This window comes from Battus philenor, unplaced genomic scaffold, assembly GCF_028537555.1.
Source record: "Battus philenor isolate CCGP_79_NKW_IND1 unplaced genomic scaffold, ilBatPhil1.0.hap1 SCAF_9, whole genome shotgun sequence".
Taxonomy (NCBI): Eukaryota; Metazoa; Arthropoda; class Insecta; order Lepidoptera; family Papilionidae; genus Battus; species Battus philenor.
Window position 1 is genome coordinate 6048212 of NW_027181759.1, and position 25657 is coordinate 6073868.

Consider the following 25657-nt stretch of genomic DNA (forward strand, 5'->3'; position numbering starts at 1 on the left):
CAACTCGGCTTGCTGTGTCAGATCAATAAAAAGATATTCATATCATGTTTTCATTTCATTTATAATTTTAATTTTAATTCCATCTATTCTAATATGTACTAGTACATATTAAAAACTTCTACTATTTTCAAAAATAAACTTATTGTCGTCTAAATGACAGGTTTATTTAAAAATTTATTGCCTGCGCAACGAATATCTTTTTCAATAAATCAAAAATTTAATAACTGTTTACAGGGGCAGGATCTCAATTACATGAAAATTGACAAAAAGGGTGAAAATACTCCAAGCGACGCCAGCATAGAAGCTGAATTAGAACTGCTTAAACTACAAGCCTCCAACAATACAATTGGAACAAAGGGAAATCATATTGTCAGTCAAAATGCGCTGACCAATTTCCTAGCTTATCATGAGAAACCTAAACGCGATAGTCCCATGATAAATTCCAATGAAACAGAATCACTTAATGTCACAGACGTTGGACAAAAGGAAGAAGTGTTTGGACACGTGAACGTCGATCCAGTATTATACGACACTGCTTTTCAAAATCAAGAACCCTTACAGACAGACCATCAAACCGAATATCCAAATAAATCTACACTGTTAGATAATAAGTCATCTTATGACTCTAACTACACACAAACCATGAACCGTTCTGACATTGCTGATAACATAACAGAGATCAACGCCCAACTAACAAAAAAAGAAAATGACAGCTCTAAATTAAACCCTGAACATGATTACTCAGACATCGGCGAAGCGATTAAACTAATAAGCAGGTATGCGGAAGTGACAACAGATGATAATTTTTCACAAAATAAAAATAGCTCGTCGATTGAAGACAGTATTTTAGGTACGCGCACGAAACTACAGTACCGCCGCAACAAGCCGAAACCTTCAGACTCACTCAAAGAAGTTGTTAAAACTCAAGAAGACGATTTAAATGGCGAACATTCATCAAGCTCCCCTTCAACAAAGAACATCTATTTCAGATATTCTTGGCCGAACCAACCACAATCACCCCAATCCGCCTATCCATTTAAACATCTACAAGACTACTGGCCAGGGCAACAACACATTGGAGGCGTATATGCAAAGCACGAAAATCCTAGAAGGCATCATCATGCTTATCCGCATAATTATATTCGACCTCATACGTATCCGTACGCCGATTATTCTCAGCTATACCCGCGTTTGCGCGAGAACTATTCAGGACATCACCGATACCCTCACAGAGTGACGCGACACAACGCTAGTCCACTAAGATCTCACGCTAACAACCAAGATCTGTACACTCTACTTGGTTTAAGGCATTGGTTTAGCAGCGAGGGCACGTCAAAGAGATAGTTTGATTTCCAAACATCTTAAATGGAATTGATGTTACCCGACGACATATAATGGAAGCTATGGGAATATGCTAAACTCGAATATTGACTCTTTAAATAATTAATTGCATTTAAAATATAATATTCGTTAACTATTGTTTTAGCTTGGATATCTTCGTCCCCTAACTCCATAGCTTTCAATATATTAACCTATTTATTTCAAAGCCAAATATTACAGTCATAGTTAAATATTTTGTTAGCTGTATAAGTTCTTGTAAATACTATTTGGATTAAGCGTTTTATTTTGCTAATAAAATTTAAATCGTTCTATTAGTATTATCGTTGTTTTGTATTATGTAAATTGTTGTATCAATGATTATTTATGTTTATTTTAACGATGTATATTCACTCGCTTCATATTCATTGTTGTGAGTTGGTTGAACGTACCTAATGCATGCAAAACCTTTTCGTTGTCTCTGGATATCGTACAAATGACACTGGCACTGGCACTGGCTTGCCGCGTCATTGTAATCTAAATTATCATTTAATAGGTACTTACTGTAGATAGAGCTGTGGACGGAAACTATTTTTCGATTTCTGAATGTAGATATATAGACATAAGTAGGTATTTCTTTTATATAGATAGAATTTTTAATCAACCAAAATTAATTGAATTATTTCAACCCACCTGCAAAATAAAGCTTAGAACAAGAAAGACTTCTTTGCAAAATGTTCAATGTCGTACGTTTTTCTAAACAATCGATAATAATTTTTGATACTTGTAAGAGTTTTTCTCGTTATTTACTATGCTCTAGACAAAATTCTTGCCAAATCAAATAAATTGTATAACAATATTACATGTATTCACTATTTTAAAAATTACATAAAACTCTCTTGATATGAATTATGGAATGTAATTTTAACTGTAATAATGATAATGAAATTAAATTCTTATTCATACATTTACCGAACTATTACCCATATAATGATCCCACCAAAGTTTAGTGTAAGCCTTTAGTTTCTTAACACAATAATACAATTATTTAATATTTATATTTATAAGAAGTGTAGGCGATTGAATATCTTCAATATCAGTAACTGATAGGCTACAGTACGTTATTTAGCATCAAACTTTATTAAATAAAATTGTAATTTAATTATTTGAACATAACTAACCTTTGAATAGAGAATAAATGTATTTGTAACTCTCTAATAACTCTCAACTTAAATATTTTAAACCAGTGTGTGATGTTGTAGTATTCTTAGCTTAACAAAAATATGTTTAAAACTATTTGATGTGAATTTCAATTACATAATATTTAACGCTTTTCATGATAAACATTTTAAAAGAAACTTAAATCAGGTGTAAACTTTTTAATAAAAAAATAACTACTCTGTACAAATACAATATTATTAAAATGTATAATTCAACAAACTAAATTACACATTATAAAAACGTGTTTATTGCTGCATATTGATGGATACATATTTAGAAAATTATCAATGCCAGTATTTTATTGTAAATATCAATGTTATATTAAAATGATTGAAATGAAATGACATAAGTATTTTTATTTTACAATTAAATGAAAGACCAAAATAAATTTAGGACATTTTATTGAAAAAAAAAATCCTTACTAAAGACTGTATGAACTATTAAACCTACATATAAGAAATGATATTGTTCAAATATTGTACGAGATTCTCTGCTCTTGCATATACAATATTCTACTCAAATTGTGAAGAATGTCCACTCCAAGAGAAACATTGCAATACTAAAGATATTAACCAATATAAACATGATTAAAAAACAGGTAAGAATTATTCTGACATAATATGCAATATAAAATTTTTATCTTAAAATCATTTTAAAACATTTGATTTACTGAGTTTGATTACAAAAAAATAAATGAAAACAATTACCATATTGTTCTCTTATAACAAATGTCACCAAGGTATTTCAAAATTAAACATATTTAAACTTAAACGTAAATATTTTGTACAAAATATCACAACTAAAATACTTAAGAAATTTTGGTGACACACAACACATCCTCTCATAAGTGAGACTTTGCATGTTATTCAGTAAAACTTAAAAACAACATTGAGTACATATATGCAAGAACAGCTCAAAATATTGTAATGAGTATGGTAAAATATTAACTAGGTTTTTGTTCAGAGTATTATCTCTTTAAAAGCACCCAGCTGCAGTTCCTGCCACAAACTTATCAATGGTACTTTGTCTTTTTGAAGGTGTCAAGAAGTTACGGCTTAAAAATATGTAAGTACTACTGGAAACAAATATTGAACAAAATCTATGTCTCCATTTCTTCATTTCATCTGAACTCGTAAATTTGTATGCTGTGTTCCGGGACATGACTTAAAGTCAAGGATTGATACCTGAAAATTTTTAAATAATAAAGATGTAATAATGCTTAAAGTATTCAGTCCTCATTTATACAATAGGTGGTTTTTGATATTTTTTTTTTACAATTTACAAAAAAATTATTGACAAATGTTTTAAAACTATATTGTCTGTTATTCATTTGTCTTCCCTGCATTATATTTTTATTACGCTCTCAGGATCAATCACCAAAGTCACATTTAATTTGATAATGGCAACCACTTTCAATTTTTTTATGACAAATGGTATTTCATAGACAAGGGCCAACACTAGGTAGTTCATAGATATATAGCTATAAATAAATTATCTTCATAAAGGTAAGCATGACATCCTAAAATGCAGCTATCATATTTCCAAATTTTGATTTAATCATAACAAGAACTACTGGAAAAAAATTTATACATTTTTTTAATAACACTAAGCAAAGTCTAGGCTTTTGAGAACATCCAATTCTCTTTATAAGCATTAACTGCTATAAAATTAATTCTTTAGGAAAATTCCCGACCATATGATTAAATATGTATGAATTCATTTGACACCCAATATAAACAACATAATAACTTTAACAGCAAAATTATACATTCACTTCAAGTCAAAACAGCAACTGAAATAGGTTAATTTTTTTTCATTCAGTTGTAATATTTTTATACAATGCTCAAAAACAAAACCAGAAGATATATCATCTTTATAACTTAAACACAATGTTTATTTAGTCCTTTCTATTAGATAGTGATGACATGGCAAAAGGTGAACATGGATAGTTAATCTACAAATACAGCATTACAGTATCTCGTTAAACATATAAACAGCATATTGGGACATAAGTATAATCCCAATAGCCCAGTAATTTCACAATCACTCACCAACCAGAACACAATAAATACTTAAGAATTGCCATTTAGTGACAAAGCCAGTGAAATTTGTCAACTGCTGTAAGTAGTAGTATTAATGTTATATTTTTAATTTCAATCCATCGCCCTGGTTTTTTATTCAAAGGTTCAATACCTTATTAAACTTGTTGCCTTTTGAATATCCCTGAATCAAGCATTCCACAAATGTTACAGTGAACATTTTATTAAAAAAAGGTATCTATACTTTCTAATAAGATAATAATAGCCTCCTATATCTCACCATGTTAATAATCTAGAAAAACATGGTTTCACTCTTAGTTGAATTTTCCAGCAATAAAGAACAAACTCTATTGTTTCTGTCTACAGACAAAATATTAGCAAACAAGCAGACTTTTTCTCTACCAATTTTATTAACAAACATCTATAGTATTTATTTGTAACAATATTAAAAACTAACCCTTTACAGTAATAGGTCTTGGCTTCTAATAATCTTAATTTATCCCACAATCTTCATTTTCAAATCTTTTACAAAATGGATACAATATAATCTTTTTCTTATAGGACAATTTATGGAAATGAAATATTTTTCAAGCTTAATAAAGCTTTGGCCATTAGCCCTGAATTTAAAACCATGCTTATGTTTACTAGAATTTTATTGTGAGTATCTAAGATTTCAATTATGTTCTAAAGTTTTATAAGATGAACAATTTTTTTTTCATTAAATATTTAACTTGTATTTTATTAGTAGCATTACATGATTTAAACTTAACTATGATATAACTACACATTTGTTGCTAAAAAAGATAATATCCATAACAAATTGCTTAAACTATAAGTATTTTAAATATTAACATTATATAAGAAAATATTTACCAATGTCTGATTTTGCACACATTTAAATTATTTATAAAGTGTATTGAAATTCATTCATTCAATCAATAACTAAAATAAAAAAAATCTTTACCATGATGTACCTTATTACAATAAAAAATGAACCTACTATGGAAAATCAAAATTTTCACAAAAAAATTCATAACATGTAAAAAAATTAACAATGTGAATAGATATTATGTTATTTATATTGGGTATTTCTGTCTATTATTTGTCTTTGTTACTAGGTTTTACTTCAAATATTCTTTTAACTTTCAAGTGTGTATGTCCTATCAAACAGATTATTAATACATAAAAAAATTATTATCTTGTTATCAGAATTTTATGCCTTCTCATCAAAATTCACAAGTTTAAATTAATAATTTTATTATTCATCCATAAAATAAATATTGCCTTGCTCTAATTTCACTAAAACTATTAATATTAAGGCAAAATATCTCATTCAATTTAGCTCACCATTCAGAACTTCTGTGATAGTAATAACCCTCTATTGTGGCAGCAGACTTATGGAAGCATATATAATAGAACCCAGCAAATGAAGCACCATTTATATCCTTAATTGTATGATCTGGCACTAAAAAATGTTCTTTCCATCTCATAAACACATAATCCGCTTTTGCAAGGGACTCATAGTCAAATGAGTCTGAATTAAATGTCTTCAAATATGGTACAAACAGGTCAAATTTACTCTGAAAAACAAGCATAATTAACTTGTAACAAAAAATTACAATGTAGGTTACCAATTTTCAAACAAAAGTGTACAATTTATAATAAAATTCATATGAAGATGTATTTTTGACTTTTAATAATAGATTTCTATTGTAAGTAATGTTACTTTAAAGATGTTCCTTTTTTGATTAATATAGCTGTTTCTAAACATCAGTATGATTACAAGAATTAGAAAAAATGGTACCTTTACAAATTGTCAATTGAATTTGTACCTACCCAATGTTTTCTGTCAACATCCTCATCTGCATCCCATTTTCGTGTAAGAAAGGGATATTTTGCTGATATAATTTCCCCATCGAAAAATGTTGTAAGCGTCGGAAATTCTTCCGTGAGTCCTTTGATTTTTAAATAACCACAAAGGTATGAATTTTCTTCATCGACATGCTGAAATTATATTCCATTATATAATTAAAAACCAGATAATGCCAACATCTGTTACCACACTATTTAATGTTTTTAAACTTGTTATTAAAAACAAAACAAATACATGCCACGCGTAAATAAAGAGACAATAAATAAAAGATAGTTTAAATACTCAACAATCTGTCATCTGGAACAATCTGATTAATTTTGTTTATTTGCGTACTTTGTTTTTAAAAACTAACCTGTAAGACTACTTCGACTTCGTATGAATTCCCTTTGGATGCTTGATGCCCTTGGAATTTGGAGCCGTTATAAAGCAGCGATTTCGTTACACCTGGTTGTTTTGAGTTTGCTGGAGGTGGTGGAGTTATATCAACTTTTACTGGCATTATTTTTCCATTAAAACGGTGGCCGATCTTTCATAAAATACAGTATGAAATGACATTTATTTGACAACCAATTTAATGTCTATTTTGGTTTTGACACGGACTTCCGAGTTTCTAGTAAATTCTATATGAAGCATACATATACGATTTAAAACGCTATTTCAGGCAAATATAAACATCAAACTAAAGAAAACCGGAATCAACGTTTTAATATTTACAAGAAAATAACATGTAATTAATCCACTAAGATTTTTTGTAAGTGTCAAGTGAAAAGAACAGATACTAAATATATTTTACCATTTATTACTAGTTGTCCTTCCAAATAAATTAAAAAGAATATATGTAAAAAAAATATTAATATAGATATTATTCGTACGTAAACTGATATTTAAAATGAATTATATTAAATGTGTGAACCTTTGTATTACAGAAAATTATGTTTCCAAGAAGTAGTTTACACTGAAACAATTTAAGTAAATGATGATTTTGTGTCAACTTTTACAATTAGAAACTATAATCCAAACATCATTCTATTAAATAAATATTTTACGTTTAAAAGTAATCTAGGTTAAAATTATTATTTTAACGCGTGTAAAATTTTAAATGGAATCTAAAATCTTATAAATGATAAATCTTATAAATTCTAATAAAAGGTAATATATGTAACAGAAATATTATGTGATATTTTTGTTTTATTAAAATATAAAGAAAATGAACATCATGGCTATTTCAAGAAGTTATTTACTTTCTATGTGATGATTATAATGATCTAAAAATTATCAATGAAGTAATGTTAAATTCAGAAACAAAATGTTTATACGCAAAATGTGTTTATAGCTTAATTTTGCATACATTTTGCATACATTTTTTGACAAGTTTGCACATATTTTGCAGTAACACAGTACTCATTGTGCTAACGATTTTATAATTACTGTTGAATTGATACGTATAAAATTAAACACGGGGATGAGATTTCATCGTACATTTCCAATAAAGTTGTTATTTATAATATAATAGGTTGCATAAACATGCACGGATGTACATACCTATTATAGGAATTAAATATTTAAATAAAATATAAATTCCTTACAGAAATAATAAATAGAGCCCTGCTAATTTTATTCTGGTATACGTCATCTATAAATCTATGGTATGATGGTAGGGTTTCATCGTTTCGTAGGTTTCGTTGACCGAACTTGTTTATAAATTGTTTTGGTTTGTAATATAAATTAACAAATGTCTTTATATTTGTTGTATTAACATCATGATTTCTTTTATGAATGTGAAAAGTATAATTGTTATAAAGCGCCATATCTCCATGTACGTTTTGTGATCCAAAAGCAATAGTAGTGATATTTTCTCACTTAATTATGGTTAACTGACATTTCTCTGTGCATCCTCAATTATGGCAGAGCCAGGTTATTATCATAGCGATTATATTCGACACCCTGTCCTCTATGAACTGGGTATTAAATATGGAATTAAGACGGAATGTATTCCAGAAATAGCATTGCCGTCTAAGCTGGAGGAACTCAAGGATGTCATACGTAGGGAAATACGTAAAGAGTTGAAAATAAAGGAAGGCGCAGAAAAACTGCGTGAAGTTGCCACCGATCGGAAATCACTTTCTGACGTCGCGAATATTGTAAAGCAAGCTAATTTAAAAGTAAATGAACTCAAATCCGATTTACAAGAACTCGAATCACAACTACTTCTTTCTCGCGGACAGTCTACTCCCACCTCACCAGAGGATTTATCTTATGATGAAGAAATTATACTGGCGTCGGAAGCGGCACAACAGCAACGGCAACTGGGCGAGGGTACTGCTGATCGTAAGTTGGCATCACTTGAAAAGCAACTCAACATTGAGCTTAAAGTCAAACAAGGTGCAGAAAATATGATACAAAGTATAAGCAGTAGTAACCAGTCCCGTGATAAAAAGCTTTTAGCTGAAGCACATCAAATGCTTGCCGATTCTAAAGACAAAATTGAATACCTTAAGCTTCGTATATCTAAAATGAGTAAGCAACAAAAGGAAGATAATGCCGGTGCAAATGGTGATGGTCGAACTTCAGACATGAGTGGTGTAGATCCATTGCTTGATGAAAGAATAGCTGAACTTAGAAATCGTCTGCGTATAGAAGCAGCAGTTGTTGAAGGGTCTAAAAATGCTATTAGACTATTGCAAAGTGATAAAAAGGTAACAGATAAAAAAGCATTGCAGGAAGCGCAAACAAGTCTTTTAGAGTCAACTCAAAAACTTGATTTGCTACGTTTATCTTTGGATATGCGTCGCCAGGAACTTCCAGTAGAATGTCCTGCATTTATAGAACTAGGACATGAGTTACGCAGTACTGGATCAAGTCCTGGTTATGTCAGCCTGTCTTGGGGATCTGGGTCAAGGACCCAATTTATGTCTCCAACTCCGATGATCAGTCCATGTGTGCAAGTGACTGGTACCCTTGAGGTAAGATTAATGGGCTGCCAAGATCTCTTGGAGGAAGTGCCTGGTCGTAGCCGACGTGATCCCCTTGCCAGCCCTTCAGATTTGAAATCTTTTGTGAAAGGTGTAACAATTCGGAATTCAATGAAGTACACATACAGTATCAAAGAAGATACAAGTAATGAGATTATGGCTGTCTTGAAATTAGATAACCACACAGTGGCTCAAACTAGCTGGAGGCCCTGTTCTCAACAAGCCTGGGACCAGAGGTAATATTTAATAATTTATTCTATTGTAACCTATAACAAAGTTATAACTTTTGGATTAATGATAAGAGATTTGGATTATCACACACCACAAACCACAAACATTTTTATATATAGAAGACAGTTCAATCTTATGGGTCAAACAGAACTTTAAGGAAGCAGCATCATTTATAGTTGATGAAAAACTATAATTTTGTTATAATAAAATTGTCACATTTGATTGCTTTAAGTTTAAATAATTATTTAATTTTGCAACTTTTAGAAGTAAACAGTTTTTTTATACTTAAAATAATTTACTAAAACCCTAATTAACTCCTACACTTAGCAATAAAATAGTAAAATTTTTTATTTTACTTAAAATAACTCTTGCACTACATCCCTTAAAATACCAGTACCTCCCTTTTCCTTGAATTGTTATCTTTGTGAGTCCTGACTTAACATGATTACTTACCTAATCTTATCAGTAGGCAATGTTCTCATATTTATTCTATGACTAAGACAGTAGTGACACAAGTAACTTTGTTATATAAACATAGTACAATATAATACATACTAATAAGTTTGTTACATACATAACAACATTCATTACATATGTAATGATAATTTACTGCTCCATTAATTGAATAAGAAAACAAAAGCAAGCACAGTCCTTAAAAACAACAATTTTTTAATATCTCCATCCATTTTTCCCTTGAAAAGGAAAATTTTGATTTATCATTAGTACTAGCAAGTTATAATATCTGATTGTCATATTTATATAGCAAAAGAATTTCTCTAAATACTTATTCTTATGTCTCAAAAAATAATCAATATTCTTTTACCAGTTAATGATAAAGGAAGATATTCTATTTATGATATAAATATTGTATTTCCTAACAATTGATGTTAGATATGCCTTGTCCATTAATCTGTGGTTTCAAAAATAGTAAATTATGTAATGCATAAAAAATCATTTCCAAAATTCAGGTTAGCACAATTAAATTAGTAATTGTTTACTATCTGTCCCTATATTGTATGTAAACTATATTGCTAGTGGTTATTGGCCTGATATATTCCAATAGAAAAAATAAACTAATGTAACATATTTCAGAGTGACCACTTTTTATAAAATATATGTTTGAAAACAGGTGTAAGAGCTTTAAAGCTTTTTGCTAGTAAATTAGTTACATTTACCCTTTAGAATTTTTTTCAACTATAAGCAATCACCTATTTATAGTTTTAGGATAAACATTTTTTTTAAATCTCTTTATATGAATGTATTTAGAATGTAATTTTTATTGGCTTTCAGATTTACAATAAAACTGGATAAATCAAGGGAGCTAGAAATTGGTGTGCACTGGAAAGATTGGCGTGGGCTTTGTGGAGTAAAATTTTTAAGATTGGAAGAATTTATAGATGATATTCGGCATGGAATGGCCCTAGAGTTAGAACCACAAGGTCTTTTGTTTGCTGAAATCAAATTCTTGAATCCTATCATATCAAGAAAACCTAAACTGCAACGTCAAAGAAAAATAATAAAACAACAAGGAAAAAACATCCCAAGACCTCCATATGGTGAGATGCATATTCCTGCAGTTATTCTTGGCAGACTTTTGAAACGTTCTTCGCCATCAATTCAGAACATTCAAACAGCTCATATTACAAGTCAGCCGCAACAGCAACACATCTATGAACCAACACCCATTGATACTAAAGATATAGAAAATCCTAATGCAACTCTTGTGGGTATGGCTGGTGTTCGACCTTTAGGTTTACCTGCCTCTCCAATCACACCACAAATGCCTATTACACCCCCACCAAAACCATCCTTGCCATTGCTTCCTCCTCCCAACGTATCAACTCTACGGATGGAAAGAGAACTGCAAGAAGCTTTTGCATTTTTGGAAGACTCATACACTAGAGATAATTATATTCCAAAGGATCCACAAACACCCTCTTGCAACACACCCTTAGTAGAGTACCCGCCATCACCTTCTCCTAAACTCGTTCTGGAATATCCTAGTAATGAAGATCAAATTGTTGAAATTACAAGCAACATGAGATTATCGTCGTCGCGCTCTTCTTCTGTTATTGAAACATTAGGTAAAGAAATGGATTCTAGAAGACAATCTGGTGAAATGTCAATGGAGAGCTTCAGACTGCTTAGTGTTTTGGGAAGGGGTCACTTTGGAAAAGTAATTTTATCACAGTACAAACCTACAAATGAATATTTTGCAATAAAAGCTTTAAAGAAGAGTGATATAATTGCTAGGGATGAAGTGGATTCACTTTTGTCCGAGAAGAGAATTTTCGAGGTAGCTAATGCTATAAGACATCCATTTTTGGTTAATTTATTTGCATGTTTCCAGACAGATCAACATGTCTGTTTTGTGATGGAGTATGCGGCAGGAGGTGATCTAATGATGCATATTCATACTGATGTGTTTACTGAACCTAGGGCAGTATTTTATGCAGCTTGTGTAGTATTAGGCCTACAGTATTTACATGAAAATAACATTATTTATAGAGATCTAAAACTGGATAACTTATTACTTGACACTGAGGGATATGTTAAAATTGCTGATTTTGGTTTATGCAAAGAAGGTATGGGATGGGGTGATCGTACTGGTACATTCTGCGGTACACCCGAATTTTTAGCTCCAGAGGTATTAACTGAAACATCCTATACTAGAGCAGTTGATTGGTGGGGTCTTGGTGTTCTCATTTTTGAAATGTTAGTTGGTGAATCACCATTCCCTGGTGAAGATGAAGGAGAAGTATTTGATTCAATTGTTAATGATGAAATTCGTTATCCAAGAACCTTATCTTTGGAGGCCATAGCATTAATGCGACGTTTGTTAAGAAAAAATCCAGAGAGACGTTTGGGTTCTTCTGAAAGGGATGCTGAAGATGTTAAGAAACAAGCATTCTTCCGTAATGTTAACTGGGAACAGCTTCTCCTCCGCAAAGTCAAACCACCATTTGTGCCAACTATTAACAATCTAGAAGATGTAAGTAACTTTGACAGTGAATTTACCTCCGAGGCACCTGTATTGACCCCACCAAAAGAACCCCGCCCCTTAAGTGCTACGGACCATAAGTTGTTCCAAGATTTTACATATATGGCAGACTGGTGCTAAGAAGCAAAATGTTGTTATTAATATAGTATAATTTCATAATTTTGAAAACAATAAACCCCCTTTGCCTTACAACTGAGAGTGAATTTCTGTATTTTGATATCTATCTAATGGTTATACAAGGGTGTCTGAACAGATACTCAGTTTAACTTGTATTTAATGCAGTTAAATGCAATATTTTATAATTAATAAACTGTAATTTAAGACCATAATTTTGAAATAATGTTAATCTTTATTTTTTTAAACATCATGTTTATGTAGTTTTAAAAATGATTAACTCAGAATGAAATTGTTATTATTAAGCAAAGGTGTGTCAAATAAATCTTTGTTTTCAGTCAATTGTTTACTTATTCAAATAGTATTATCAATATATGTTGCGTATTTTAACTTATTCTAATTATTGTTTTGTTGTATGAGAAAAGCATAAAAACAAACTTGTAGAGTAATTGTCTATTTACAACAGTTTTTCTTTATTAACATTTTAATTAAATGATTTGAAAACACTCCAACATTGATGAGTATTTGATTAAATACATAATTAAAATCAAGATACAAATATCAAATTTTATAGCATTTTACTAAATTTAATTGTTTACTTAAAGGTGATCAAAACAGACAAATTCAAAAATGAGTCAGGTAAAACATTCACTATGTACACAATTCACACACAACTAAGTCTCAAATACCATTTTATTGCATTTGTTAAAGAAGAGTTCACATCCTGGAGCCTTTGTGCTGAAGCACTTTAGCACGGTCTGTAGGTTCAATATCATTACTGTTTAAAGAATTTCCACATTCTCTACTTACAACACATAGAAATTCAGAATGCTCATCATTGCCATAATTATATTGTGAGCCAATATTAATCAACTGCTCAAACTTCCACCCGTCTGACATGGTTGACATCATTTGCGTCAATTCTTCTTCATGAAATTGTAAAACTCTATACACATGCTTTTTGGAATCTTTTAGTGGTCGTCTCTCCCGCGTACATATTCTTTCTTTAACTAATCTTATAAGCTCTGTTATATTATAAAATTCAGCTTCTTCCAAAACGCCTTCCTCGGCAATATCATTGTTGATAACCAGTTTACCATGTCGAAGATAGTTTAATACAGGAGAAAAATACGTTGGATCTCTGTCTATTAAATATGCACCGGTGTCATCCTGAAATATCATCTTTAAATTATTTATGACCATGTGAAATCATTTTATTTAACAATATAAACAAAACTAAAATGAATACTAACCCTGTCTGAAATCAAGTCACTGTCCTCTTGAACCAATCGATAAAGAAAGGAATTAGGGTCTCTGGATAATGTTGTCTTTGTGGTCAAGAAGTAAGTTCCTCCAACATTTAGTTTAACCCATTGCTTACTACTTCGCCTTTCATTGTTAAATGTTTGTGTATTTTCTTTTAAATAGTCACCATCATGTATCAGATCCGCCATGGTTGTGAAAGCATAGACTCAAATTTTTTACGTGTTTTGTAGTACCTATTTCGACTTTCATATACCGATTCTTAAAAATGTTGACATTTAATTTCGTTACGACATTTTATTATTGAAAAAAGAGTATTAACTTTAATTAATCGTAACGAAAAGTTAAGAGTGACTCAGTATTAACAGTTTAATTTCTGTGTTATTTTTACATAATCACTATTCTTAGACTAGTTATTTTTCCCGACACCTCAAACATTATACCTTGATTCATATTGTAGCCTTAATATTCTGTTATTATACTATAATTTTACTTTTTGTGTGCTTGCGAGCTTAAATGATCACTATAAATTTGGTTTGTTTTTATTTATTTAATCTTTATGATTGTCTATGGGAAGCTTACTTTCGTCCGTCACAGAAAGTTCGAATTTTTATTTTAGTAATTCATTTCGAAAGTAATTACGGTTATGATTGTTTCTAATAAAAATAACTGTTAAAATGTATTCATATAGATTGTTATTTTCATAAATTAATATTAACAAGTTAATCATAATGAGCAATAATATAGAAAACGACAGATCAAGCTCAACTGGAAAAATGTATCCTATAGATTTGGCTGTAGCTCCACAAAAGATTACTATTGTGAAAAGCATGTCGAATACTGAAGTGAAAATGGCTCACTTAATTACGGGGCAACCTAAAACATCAGGATCTAGCCAATTAATTACTCACGCGGGCTCTGTTGGATTAATGCGTACAGCTGCACAAATCATGACTCCTGGTGTTTCGTCTCAAGTAAGTTTCATTATCCGTTCTATCGCTTATAACATTATTAACGAATACACTTATTATCAATAAGCATTACCAATGACTGAATTTAAAACCAAATTATGTTGATAAAAATTTTACAACAATTATTGATACTAATAATTAGTTTGTCTTATTATTTAAACTTCATGGAAATTATAAAACTTAAGTATAATGGTCGAATCTTATATTACAGCCACAGATGATTGTAAGCGGACCACCAATAATCCAAGGGACCCCCATAATTAGTCAAGGATCACAGTTAATAGGACAAACATCACAAATTATAACACAATCACAATTGATAAGCCCTAGCGGCCAAATAATAAGCCCAGGAACACAGATTATAAGTCAAGGAAGCCAGTTATCTGGACAAATTTCAAATTCCAGTGTGTCTAATAATATACCTGGAAATGTGGCTACTTCTATTAGTGGAACTCAGGTTCTTAATGTCAGCGGGCAACTAGTGAGTGGATCTGGTGGTTTAGTAGTGAATTCTTCAGTTAGAACACTACCATCAAGTGTCAGGGTGCTTCCACCTCATCACCACAATAATAGACCAGGTGAGATATTTTTAAATAATTCCTTATTAATTGTGAATGAAAATTCTTGAAAATAGTAATTAGTCCAATAATTAACAGCACAATCAAACCTTCATTTCTTAATGAACTAAACTGAAGTTATCAATGTTTACAACAAAATTCTCATTTTTGAAAGGTAATCCACATTAATAATTAAACTTATAGATTTTTGACAATTGTATCTCTTTATCATTTCTTCAAGGTTGATTTTTTGTCTTACTCATGATGTAAAAGCATGTTATTCACTAGATATATGTTTGATTAATATGCTGCAAATACAGAAACCATAAATATGGCATGGTAATTTATATGGCATTATATAGTGCATATGTTCCTAAATGAGAAATAAAAAAAAAACAAATAAATATAAAAAGTCAATATAATTGCGGTTTTTGAAATTTTTGATTATTTATATTGAGGTTTAAAAAATGATCAGAAGAATTTTGTGATATTCTTGTGCTTGGCAGTTTTTAAAAGCTTCTTCAATTCAGACTGATACACAGCATTTGTATAAACAATTTGCCTTTTATAAATGAGACTTTGTTCCATACATGGATCAAAGTTGTTGCCAATCTCAAAGCTTATTTGCCATTCTTAAACCTTCACTTGAATTTTCAAATTAAATGTCATATTTCCAGTTTTTGTCAAAGCCTCTTCTTCAATGGGCTGTGATGTTTCCTCCAAGTTCATTTCAGTTTAACCTTGATCTTGCGATTCAAGCAATTTCTGAATGTCACACAATCCTGTCTGTTCAAACTTATGTCATCCTATTACATTAATATTTTTGGCTGTTTGCAGTTAAAATTTGAACTTGCACAGATTCTTAATCATTTTCAGCAGTGAGAGCCACAATTTTTCCATCATAATTTCAATCTGTGTGGCTTCAGTTCTTCTAATGATTCTTTGATATTTACCACACCATAACATTCATTACAGGGTTACATTCCCTATTATCCAATATAAGGGGAAGTCCGTTTGAATGCATTTACAAAGTATATTGGTTTGAATATATATTAAAATCCTTTTATTATTGTACTTATGATTGGCAAATAAAGACATTTTTCACTGCAAATATGTGAATTATGTTCCTTTTTTTAATTCACTAATAGTGAAAATGCAAATGAAGAAAGTTTGAACGATATTAAAATATTTGCTTAGGAAATATTTTTAGCGCATTTGTTCTACACAATGCGATAATGTTTGTAGTAGTTAGGTTAAAATTAGATGTAAATTTTTAAAAAATCTATAATTTCAATGTGATAATGTCAAAATATTTAGGAAGATCATGTTTAATGTTTCAGTTTTATCGAGTGTTAATGTTAGTACAGCTAGTGGAGTACTGGTCAGCAAGGGAGTGACAAGTCATGTGCCAAGAGGTTTAGCAGCTGGTGCCTCTCTTGCAGTTCGTCCTGTTACGCCCATAGCAGCATCGCAATCTGCCTCCAATCAAGGTAGAGGACTATATGGCCCTCATTTATGCTTATGTGCTGTATAATTTAAAATCTACTGGTCCCAATCTGGTGAAATAGTTTATCAACATAAGAACTTGAGCTTTGTTACTGTAAAGAGATTTAGACTAATTGCCGTTGGCGCTCTGCTGTCTTCAGTGCAATTAAGCCTGTAAACAGCATTGTTCTAAGTTATGTATATCTTTATAAATTTTTAATATTAATTAGATTCAATGCAATCAAGTGAGTGATCTCAGATCAGTTACCACACTCTCAATATGTTATTTGTAGTGAAATAAGTTATGTAACAATATATACTTTACTCACTGTGAAGCAATATTTCTACCTTTTTTGATGAACCTTTATGTTAAGTGTTTCAAACAATTACACCACACAAGTAATAATTTCTAATAAATACCTATTTAAAATTTAATTTTAAGTTGTTAACGTTTATAGTTTAATTGTAATTTTAAGAATAAAGTTTGTAAAACCAAGGTTTTCTTTACATAAAGTTGATGCATCATTTTTTAGACGAAGTAAATATTAGGGGGGGGGGGGGGACCGGAAAGTAATGTTGCTTTCTTTAGTTAAATTCACACAACTTCATTTTGTTCAGTTCAGTTTCTTCTCAGGCAGTCCATGTATAAATACATGCTTCAATTTTTGTTATATCAATGCCTTTACCTTTTGAAAGTGCTTAACAAAGCTTTTTTAAAAGAAATATAACTAGCATTGTTCAAATTTTAAGTTGTATCTGTACACGGCCATATATTTTGTGTATGTTTATTATGTATGTAATTTCAGGTGGTGGTGCATGGTCAAGCAGTGGTAGAGGTCGTAGTGCGTCAGTTTATGGAGGACGTGGCGCAATTCCTCGCGGCGCTACTCCTCGTGCTCCAACGCCTACGCCTACATCAGCTTCACCGACGCCTGCACCAGTATCAACACCAACTCCCCTGCCTAATCAATCTCCTCATTCAACTATTATTAGTTTGCCAACCAGTACAGTTCTCACTTGTAAGTCTTACTTAGTTTCTTACAGTAATGATGAAAAAAAAACTATTAAAGCACAGTGAAAATGTGATGGATTACATTTCTTGTTGATATCACTCGACGGGACTATGTATTTTTTTAAAGTAAAGGAAATTTAAGAAAAGCAATTAAACGACCCTGAGGGGTAACATATTGTTCCCTAGTTATCTTCTATGAGATCATTTACAGTGTAGTAAGCTCACAAACATACTTTATAATTATTGAAAATCCAGCAATGTTAAATATATAATATATACATATATATCATGTTAAAATCTAGCTTTCAGCCACATTGAATTGGTATTGGTAATCTGTAATGTTTTTGCGAACATACTATAAATTTTCAAACATGTATTGATAAGCTACAGTCAATATTTTAATTTATTTAATATTAGCCTGAAAATATTACAATTTAAATTACAAATGACATGAATAGCTCTTTTCTGCAGTACTAAATTTGTATTTATTGAAGCAGCATTAAACATTATATGCTACAAAACATAACACTGCGAAATTAGCTGAAGATAGTAGCTGCCGGATGCTATAATCTTACTAATACAATTTTATTACACATCAGCAAGCGGCGTTATATCAAACACCGTGCGTGGTACCGCCCCTCGGACTCCGACACCCACGCCCATGCAAAACGCTACTCCACCACGACCCTTGCCGTTACTGCAGAGAAACTATCAACCTTCTAAGGTATTCAAATCAGTCTCTTATGTGTCCCATAAATTGATGAAATATATATTCATAGAATTCATATTTTGTGTACCTTTTTATAATCTATCTGTCAGAAAACGACAGATTAATATACATACTACAATGGCCTGGTTAAGAAAAATATTACTATTTTGCGACTCCAAATATTAGTGGAGTCAAAAAATTAATATTCAACTAACTGACCATGTTGAAAAATATATAGTATGCAATGTTGACAAGTGACACCAAAAGATGGCGCATAGATTTACTTTCTTGTTTTTTTTTAGTATGGTTAATTTATGGGTCAACTTGTATATGTGAGAATACTATATATACTGAAAATTTTTATGCTATAATATTTCAATCAATGTACATTTCTGACATATACCCCTTAAAAGCTGTAAAGAAAACTGTTTCTATTTTGCTATTTTAAGTTAAAATTCCAAAAAATTGTTTTTAAAATATGTAAAGTTAGATCTTTGTTGCAGATCAGCTTATAGAAAATAAAATTAGACATTACCATGTACCTTTATGTGTTAATAAAAATATTTTGATCAAAATATTTCTCATGAATTTTAATAAAGTAATTAAAGTGGTACATGGTCACACTGTAAAACCTTATAAAATCAAACATCGAGAATTTTTTCACATTCAAGTAATATTACATACCCTCTATTATAATGCTGTCTTTGCCTATTACTTTTCTAATATTTATTTACTTTGTTTTATCTTTTGCTATACTTATCATTTTCACCAGCATAATTTCTGGTTAAATAAAATATGCACGTTCATCATCAACATAGGTAATAGTTTTGAAATTTACTGTATTGTTTTTGTATATGTTTGTTTTTGCTTTATTGATTTGCATTAAAAACAAAGTAAATATAATGTTTTACATTTTATAGGTTGTAGGTGTTGCTAGCGTAGGAGTCAGGGGTGTAGTTGGCAACAGTGCACCCTCACAACTGTATTATGAGGTACCTCGAGGTACCCAGCACAACATACCTCAACATCAGATTCAACATCCAGTGCAACATCCCCAACAATTGCAAGTCCAACATCCAATCCAGCATCAAGCACAACATCAGGCATCACATCCAATGCAACATCAGGCGCAGATTCAACCTCTCCCACGTCCTCTGACGCCTTACAATCATATCCAGCCATCTGTACAAGGTAGGTGTTGCTAAAACTTTTCAATAAATTTTTTATTTGTAAAAAAGTATATAAAATGCTGTTATGTATATATAAAATAAAGATTAGTTTTGATGTTTACCGTTTAGTTTTAGCAATATAGGGAAAGGCTTTAAATTTTTATTAGATTTTAAACTACATCAAGGAAGGGCATCAAGGTCACATGGCTCACTTATATGTGCATTTTGTTATAAATTTGCAATATGAGGCTTGTAGGAAATTTTTAATGAATTTTATACATGGCTCTTGGGTGGGTGATACTCATGGTTTAGTGAAAGGTGACCCACATCACATTAAAAACGTTAATATTATTTTACTTTTGCTATAAAAACAACTTTGATTTTTATTGAGATGGCTAAGTAAATTAATTAGCTTTTGTCTTTAACAAACAAGATAAGGAGGATTACTTCTCTCTCATTCTAAATTGTTCATGGCCAAGTCTTTTGTCACATCGGCTATTCAAATGTGGAATATGTTACTACTAAATATCACTACTCGTTTTTAAGAAAATGGTTTAAAAATTTTAATAATATTTTTTTATGTTTATTTCTTTATTCTCTCTGAGGTACGTGTGATCTAACTTGTTATGTTTTTATTTATTGTTATCTTTAAAATTATGTGATGTATTTACTATATGTATTTACAAATAAAAGTATGTATGTATGATTATCTACATACATGTTAACTACCTGTTGCTTGTTTTTCTCCCTATTTCTATACTATGGATGTCTAGAAGAAGTTGCCTTTTGCAATTTGACCACCTGTTGTACTTTTTTTTACTACTATACTAGTATATTTATATATGTATGTATATAATTTCTAATGTTAATGTTAATTGTATATTATTTTTTTAACAGTAAGCGTTGTGAATACCGTCCAAAGCTTAAGTGAAAACCGTCAGTTGCCGACATCACTTGTTACTTCCGCTGTATTACCAAGACCTTCTATATTGAGGAAAAGAGAAGTTGATGGGTATGGTCATTTTTTATTTTTAGGTCCAATTACATTGTTTTATCAAAATGGTTGATTGTTTCTTAACTTAAACAATTTGAGTTTAGACAATAAACAGCACACAAAATTTTGATAAAGAAAAAAAACATTTTCAAAATTCGGATTACTGAATATTAAAATTGTTTACTTACACTGTTTACTCTCGGCTCCTGCACATTTGTTATTTCAGAAATTATTGGCCTGTTGCATTTCAATATGTGTCTCACTTTAGACAGGTAATTAGAAAAATGTAAATAAATAAAATATGTAAAATCTATATGAGATCACCCTTTTTAAAATTGTAAATGCTTATACGAGTAGATTGTTTGTATTTGAATTCTTCTAGACACAGACAAATCCTTAATATAAGTTTTCTGTAGATATATTTTATTGTTATTATTTATATTCACAGATCGCCATCAAAAGTTAACAACATAGCCACTAGTGGACCCGTCGCCAGTAATGTTCCAAGCATCAGTATATACCGTGAAGCCAGCTCTGCGCCCGGTTGGGAAGATGTTCCTTCTGGAGCACCCGGGCCGGGCTCTGGATCGACCACTATGTCAGCTTCCTCATCACCTCCCCACGACGAACCAGATCCTCCTAGAACAATACCCGATCTGTCACCTAGAAAGAAACCTAGGAAACAAATGTATGATAATATTTATAAACACAATTATTTTTTCTTTTTATTAACCAGTGTTATGCCTAAAAAGTGTTAAAGTATGTACTTTAAATTCATTGCATCCTCTACATAAGCACAGAAAGTAATTAAAATATCCTCACAAAAACAAACCTGGACAAATTAAATAGCATTATTACAGATGGTTGCATTTACAATATTCTAAAAATCCCTTTTTCAACTTACCAATTTTTATAATCAACCAACTGAGCTTTTGAAGGTTGTAGAATACTTAATAATTAATACACTTCTATAAATCTTTTGACTTTTGATTGAATTCAAAATTATAATGTTTTTAATAAGTGTATATATATTTTTTTATATATATATATATATAAAAATATATATACACTACAGCCAATAGAAGCCTATTCATTACAAGGCATTTGCCACCGCCAAAGATCGCAATGATGACTGTTTTTACTATTCCCGTGACTATATGGCCGGATCACTAACTACGCGTCTACCCGCTCGCGATCGCCATTCGAGAAACTTTCGAACTCAACGGCCTTCGGGTGTTTTGAATTAGATTAAATATCTGAATTGTTTTTAATTTCTTAATAATTTGTTTCACTTATAATTGTTGTTAATAAGTTGTCATAATATAATTTTCATTTTTTGTTATATAAAGGTTGAGTAATGAAGTGCGGCAGTGTGAGTTCACCACAGAAGAAGCGCCGCCCACACCTCCGCCTACTGTTAACCCTCTCCCCAAACGTTAGTATATTCTTGGTTATTTGGCCTATTACTAGCCTTTAAGACTTTATATACCATTACATGTACACAGTCCCAAAAAAATATCACACATTCAATTTTATTTAAAAAAAAAACTGTTGAATTAAACGGCCACTAATAAAAATGTTAAAATAATTGACGATTCAAAAGTGCATGTGCATGCATGATTAACATATTTTGAAAATTGGTGTTGCTTGCACCCAGGGCCTCAGTTGAGCTCGACGTACGTGTGCGGGTGGCGCGGCACGGCCCTACACTTCGTGCGACCGGCGGACGTCCGGCGGCGCGAGCCGCGCGCACGCGACATCCTGGCCATCGCCAGCCAGCGCCATGTGCTGGCCAGCGCTGACGGATGGAAAGTACACCACCTCACCGCGCAGATGGACGACCTGGTAACCGCGTGAACATTTACAACACATTGCGCTCTGACAAACCAATATCTCTATAAAGTGATTGGTTATAGATGTAAAAGCTTTAAAAGGGCAAATGTTTATCTAATTTAATATTAATTAATGTATGGTACAACTTGTCGCATTTCAATAGAAAAAAAATATTAATTTTATACAGAGTGATTGGAAATAGGTGTAGCTTTCACAAAAAACTTTTTGTTGATAAATGAGCTGTTCATTCGCGCCCCTTTGAAGGTTTTACACCTAAAACCCATTATCTTGTGTATTTGCATGTGCTATTACTTTTTTATTTTATTTTGATTCACCAAAGTGATGAACAACTATAAAAATAATTAGAATACATTTTAACTTATATTCTCACAGTCTACTTTTTTTCTATTACTCTTACTTACATTTTCTGTTATTGTACATTTCTTAAGATAAATTGTTATAATTTGAGTATAAGCTATAATGAAATCTTAATTGGATAATAAAGCTAGGTATTGTGTGTGCAAGTGACCACAAAAACTTATCTTAGCATGAGTCATCTCGCGCGTTTGCAACCTATATAGCTTTAAGTCTCTTATTAGTAGAGCTTAATATGCTTATAGCGTCTATCAAATTGGTCTCTTCTGGCATACTTCTCATGGTGTACATAAGTGGTCATTGTAAAATAATAATATAAATAAATAAGTGAATAGATACTTTCTATAACAATCAATCCAATCCCATCCAAATCCAATCACAACTTTTCAATGCTCTAAAATATCAAAACTTAAATTATTTTTAACTAATTCCAAATATTGTTTTGTCATAACAGAATTACTGATTTTCTAATGTTGTATACAACATGTCAGAACTTATACCATTATGTTCAGGTATCATTGGAAGCAGATGTTGGTGAGCAACTCGCTGGTGTGTTGAGGGCACTTGAAAATGCATCTGGGCGTGCCTTAACAGCTATACAACCTCATTCTCATGCCCTTCTAGAACTAATTAAGGTAAGTTTGTGTAAAAAAAATGTTTGTAATTTTTTACTCAAGTAATTACCCATATTATCAAAATACTAAGCTAAAATTATCAAAATATACGAGACTTAATTACATAATAAGTGCTGTAATCGACAAATAGAATAAATTTAAAAATTAATTTCCTAGATTATGACATTTATTTATCGCAAAATTTTGAATATCTTAATAATTTGTAATAATTTTATAGGGCAACATTCAGCGAAGTAAGATCGTATGTGAAGGTATACAAGAAGCACGTGAAGATATCTTGCGAGTATTCAAGCACAGAAATTTCGTGTCAGATATTTTGACTCGCCAAGCAGATAAACGGTGTTTTAGAAAACATCGTTCACAATCGTAGCAAACGATGACCTTTGTTTTTGTTTGCAATACAATCTGAAAATGTAAAAAATAGTATTTGTTATCACTACAAATCTACGGCGGTCAAGACAGGGGTCAAACTCTAAATACGAATTGTACAAAGTGTAAATAGTATTTACTTGTAATTATGTTTATTTGTGAAAGGAACTAACAGAAATGAGTTGTATCTAGTTGATAATTAATTTTTATGCAAATAATAAATAGTTAATTGATTTCTTAGTTATTTTTATTTAGAATACCTATTTACCTAATAATGTTTCTTTTGTTGGGACTTGGCCTTACAAAGAGAGTAAACATGCGGCTCTAGTAACACATGACCCACTATGCAGGCCCAGTTTGGATTGCAGATTTCTAACCTTTACGATTTTGGTTGAGGTTTATGTGATTTTCATTAGATGTTTTATTTCAGTTAATTTTCTTATTCTGAAAATTAAAAATAGGGGTACCATAGTAACCTTTACTTTGCGCTTAATTGGTTTACCTCTCTGCACGTATGATTTTCTATGGGGTAGGTCGGTTTGTTTCATGAGAATTCACAACTGAATTTCACTCGAGCCAACTTAGCAAAAAAAATTGACAATTGGGTCTAGCAAGAAAATTTAGTAATTAACCTTAAACTGAGTTACTAGGATATAATTCAAGTACTTTTTTATAATTAAATATCAACAAAGTTAAAAAAAAACTGGAAGCGCATTCATTAGCAAACATAAAATGTACATGTTTACAACCCAAAGAGTAGCAATTTGCTTTCTACTCAGTCTAGCCATTAGTTCTGCTTTCTAAAAAAATAATTTTATTTTAAAGTGTTAATGTGATTATGTACAGTGAAAAAAATATGTTAACATCCTAAACTAGTTATTAAAAGTGTCCACCCTTAGCTGTAACGCACGCATTTAAACGGTCAGGCCATTCGTCGATAGACTTACGAGCAGTTTCCATTCGAAACTTGGTCATTGTTGGCTTCAAAGATTTATTGATGATACACATGGGCCGAAGTTTTCACTCTTTTTTCACCAAAATGGAGTTTTGTAACCCCTTGGTAAGAGACACCCTATCAAACCATGACATATGCTAGATGATAGCCTCGGTGAACTTTGGCCACTATCTCGGAAGCTTCTTTAGAGCTATGTGCATACACTCGATCGCTTTCTTTTAGTGCTGCTCAATTAATAAAGTTTTTTCATCGGTAAAGAGAAATTTTCTGTTTTTTTTTGTCCGCGTATCGAAGTAACAGCTATTTTGATCTTTCGACTCTCTTCTGTTTTAGTGGCTGATTTAGGATAGGTCCAGTGTATCGCCGGTAAGGCCATAGATCTAAGTCTTGCTTGTAAGAGAAAGTGTCCTCGGTGGGATTATTATTTCTCTGGAAAGTATTTTCTGTTTCCTTTCGACGAACTCTGGCTTTGACTGCATTAACGACCTAGTTTGTCCGAATAGACCGCGGTCGGCCGGGTCTCTCGTCGTCATCAACAGACATTGTTCCAGTGTACCTTTGG

General features: G+C 31.3%; 5 protein-coding genes across 6 annotated transcripts in view; 3 read left to right on the forward strand and 2 right to left on the reverse strand.

Moving 5' to 3' along the window:
• The window catches only part of LOC137932158 (uncharacterized), a 43282-nt gene extending 40582 nt beyond the window's left edge, over nt 1-2700 (forward strand). The window contains exon 5 of the mRNA XM_068775743.1: nt 235-2700. Within this exon, the coding sequence (XP_068631844.1) occupies nt 235-1344 (1110 nt within the window). The 3' untranslated portion in view covers nt 1345-2700. The remainder of the gene's footprint in view (nt 1-234) is intronic.
• A 274-nt stretch (nt 2701-2974) lies between these two features.
• On the reverse strand, nt 2975-7183 carry LOC137932229 (glucose-induced degradation protein 4 homolog). Its single transcript, XM_068775830.1, has 4 exons — nt 6803-7183; nt 6414-6581; nt 5925-6157; nt 2975-3722 (listed from the first exon to the last, which is right to left on the reverse strand). The coding sequence occupies exons 1-4, from the start codon at nt 6947-6949 to the stop codon at nt 3659-3661; spliced, it is 612 nt and encodes a 203-aa protein (XP_068631931.1). The 5' UTR covers nt 6950-7183; the 3' UTR covers nt 2975-3658.
• Nucleotides 7184-8111: 928 nt separating this feature from the next.
• On the forward strand, nt 8112-13057 carry Pkn (serine/threonine-protein kinase N). The gene is made up of 2 exons (XM_068775699.1): nt 8112-9658; nt 10944-13057. Exons 1-2 carry the CDS (start codon nt 8352-8354, stop codon nt 12772-12774), a joined length of 3138 nt encoding a protein of 1045 aa, XP_068631800.1. The 5' UTR covers nt 8112-8351; the 3' UTR covers nt 12775-13057.
• Nucleotides 13058-13237: 180 nt separating this feature from the next.
• inc (BTB/POZ domain-containing protein inc) lies at nt 13238-14244 on the reverse strand. Its single transcript, XM_068775960.1, has 2 exons — nt 14022-14244; nt 13238-13938 (listed from the first exon to the last, which is right to left on the reverse strand). The coding sequence occupies exons 1-2, from the start codon at nt 14220-14222 to the stop codon at nt 13486-13488; spliced, it is 654 nt and encodes a 217-aa protein (XP_068632061.1). The 5' UTR covers nt 14223-14244; the 3' UTR covers nt 13238-13485.
• Nucleotides 14245-14633: 389 nt separating this feature from the next.
• On the forward strand, nt 14634-24374 carry LOC137932131 (histone deacetylase complex subunit SAP130-like). 2 transcript variants are annotated; one of them, XM_068775708.1, is made up of 12 exons: nt 14634-15005; nt 15214-15580; nt 16900-17049; nt 17851-18063; nt 18656-18780; nt 19686-19956; nt 20832-20946; nt 21377-21616; nt 22278-22363; nt 22586-22773; nt 23649-23771; nt 23989-24374. In XM_068775708.1, exons 1-12 carry the CDS (start codon nt 14763-14765, stop codon nt 24139-24141), a joined length of 2274 nt encoding a protein of 757 aa, XP_068631809.1. In that variant the 5' UTR covers nt 14634-14762; the 3' UTR covers nt 24142-24374. The 2 variants fall into 2 exon arrangements, with proteins under 2 accessions (XP_068631809.1, XP_068631811.1); XM_068775710.1 differs by having other exon boundaries at nt 16927-17049.
• Nucleotides 24375-25657: the final 1283 nt, after the last annotated feature.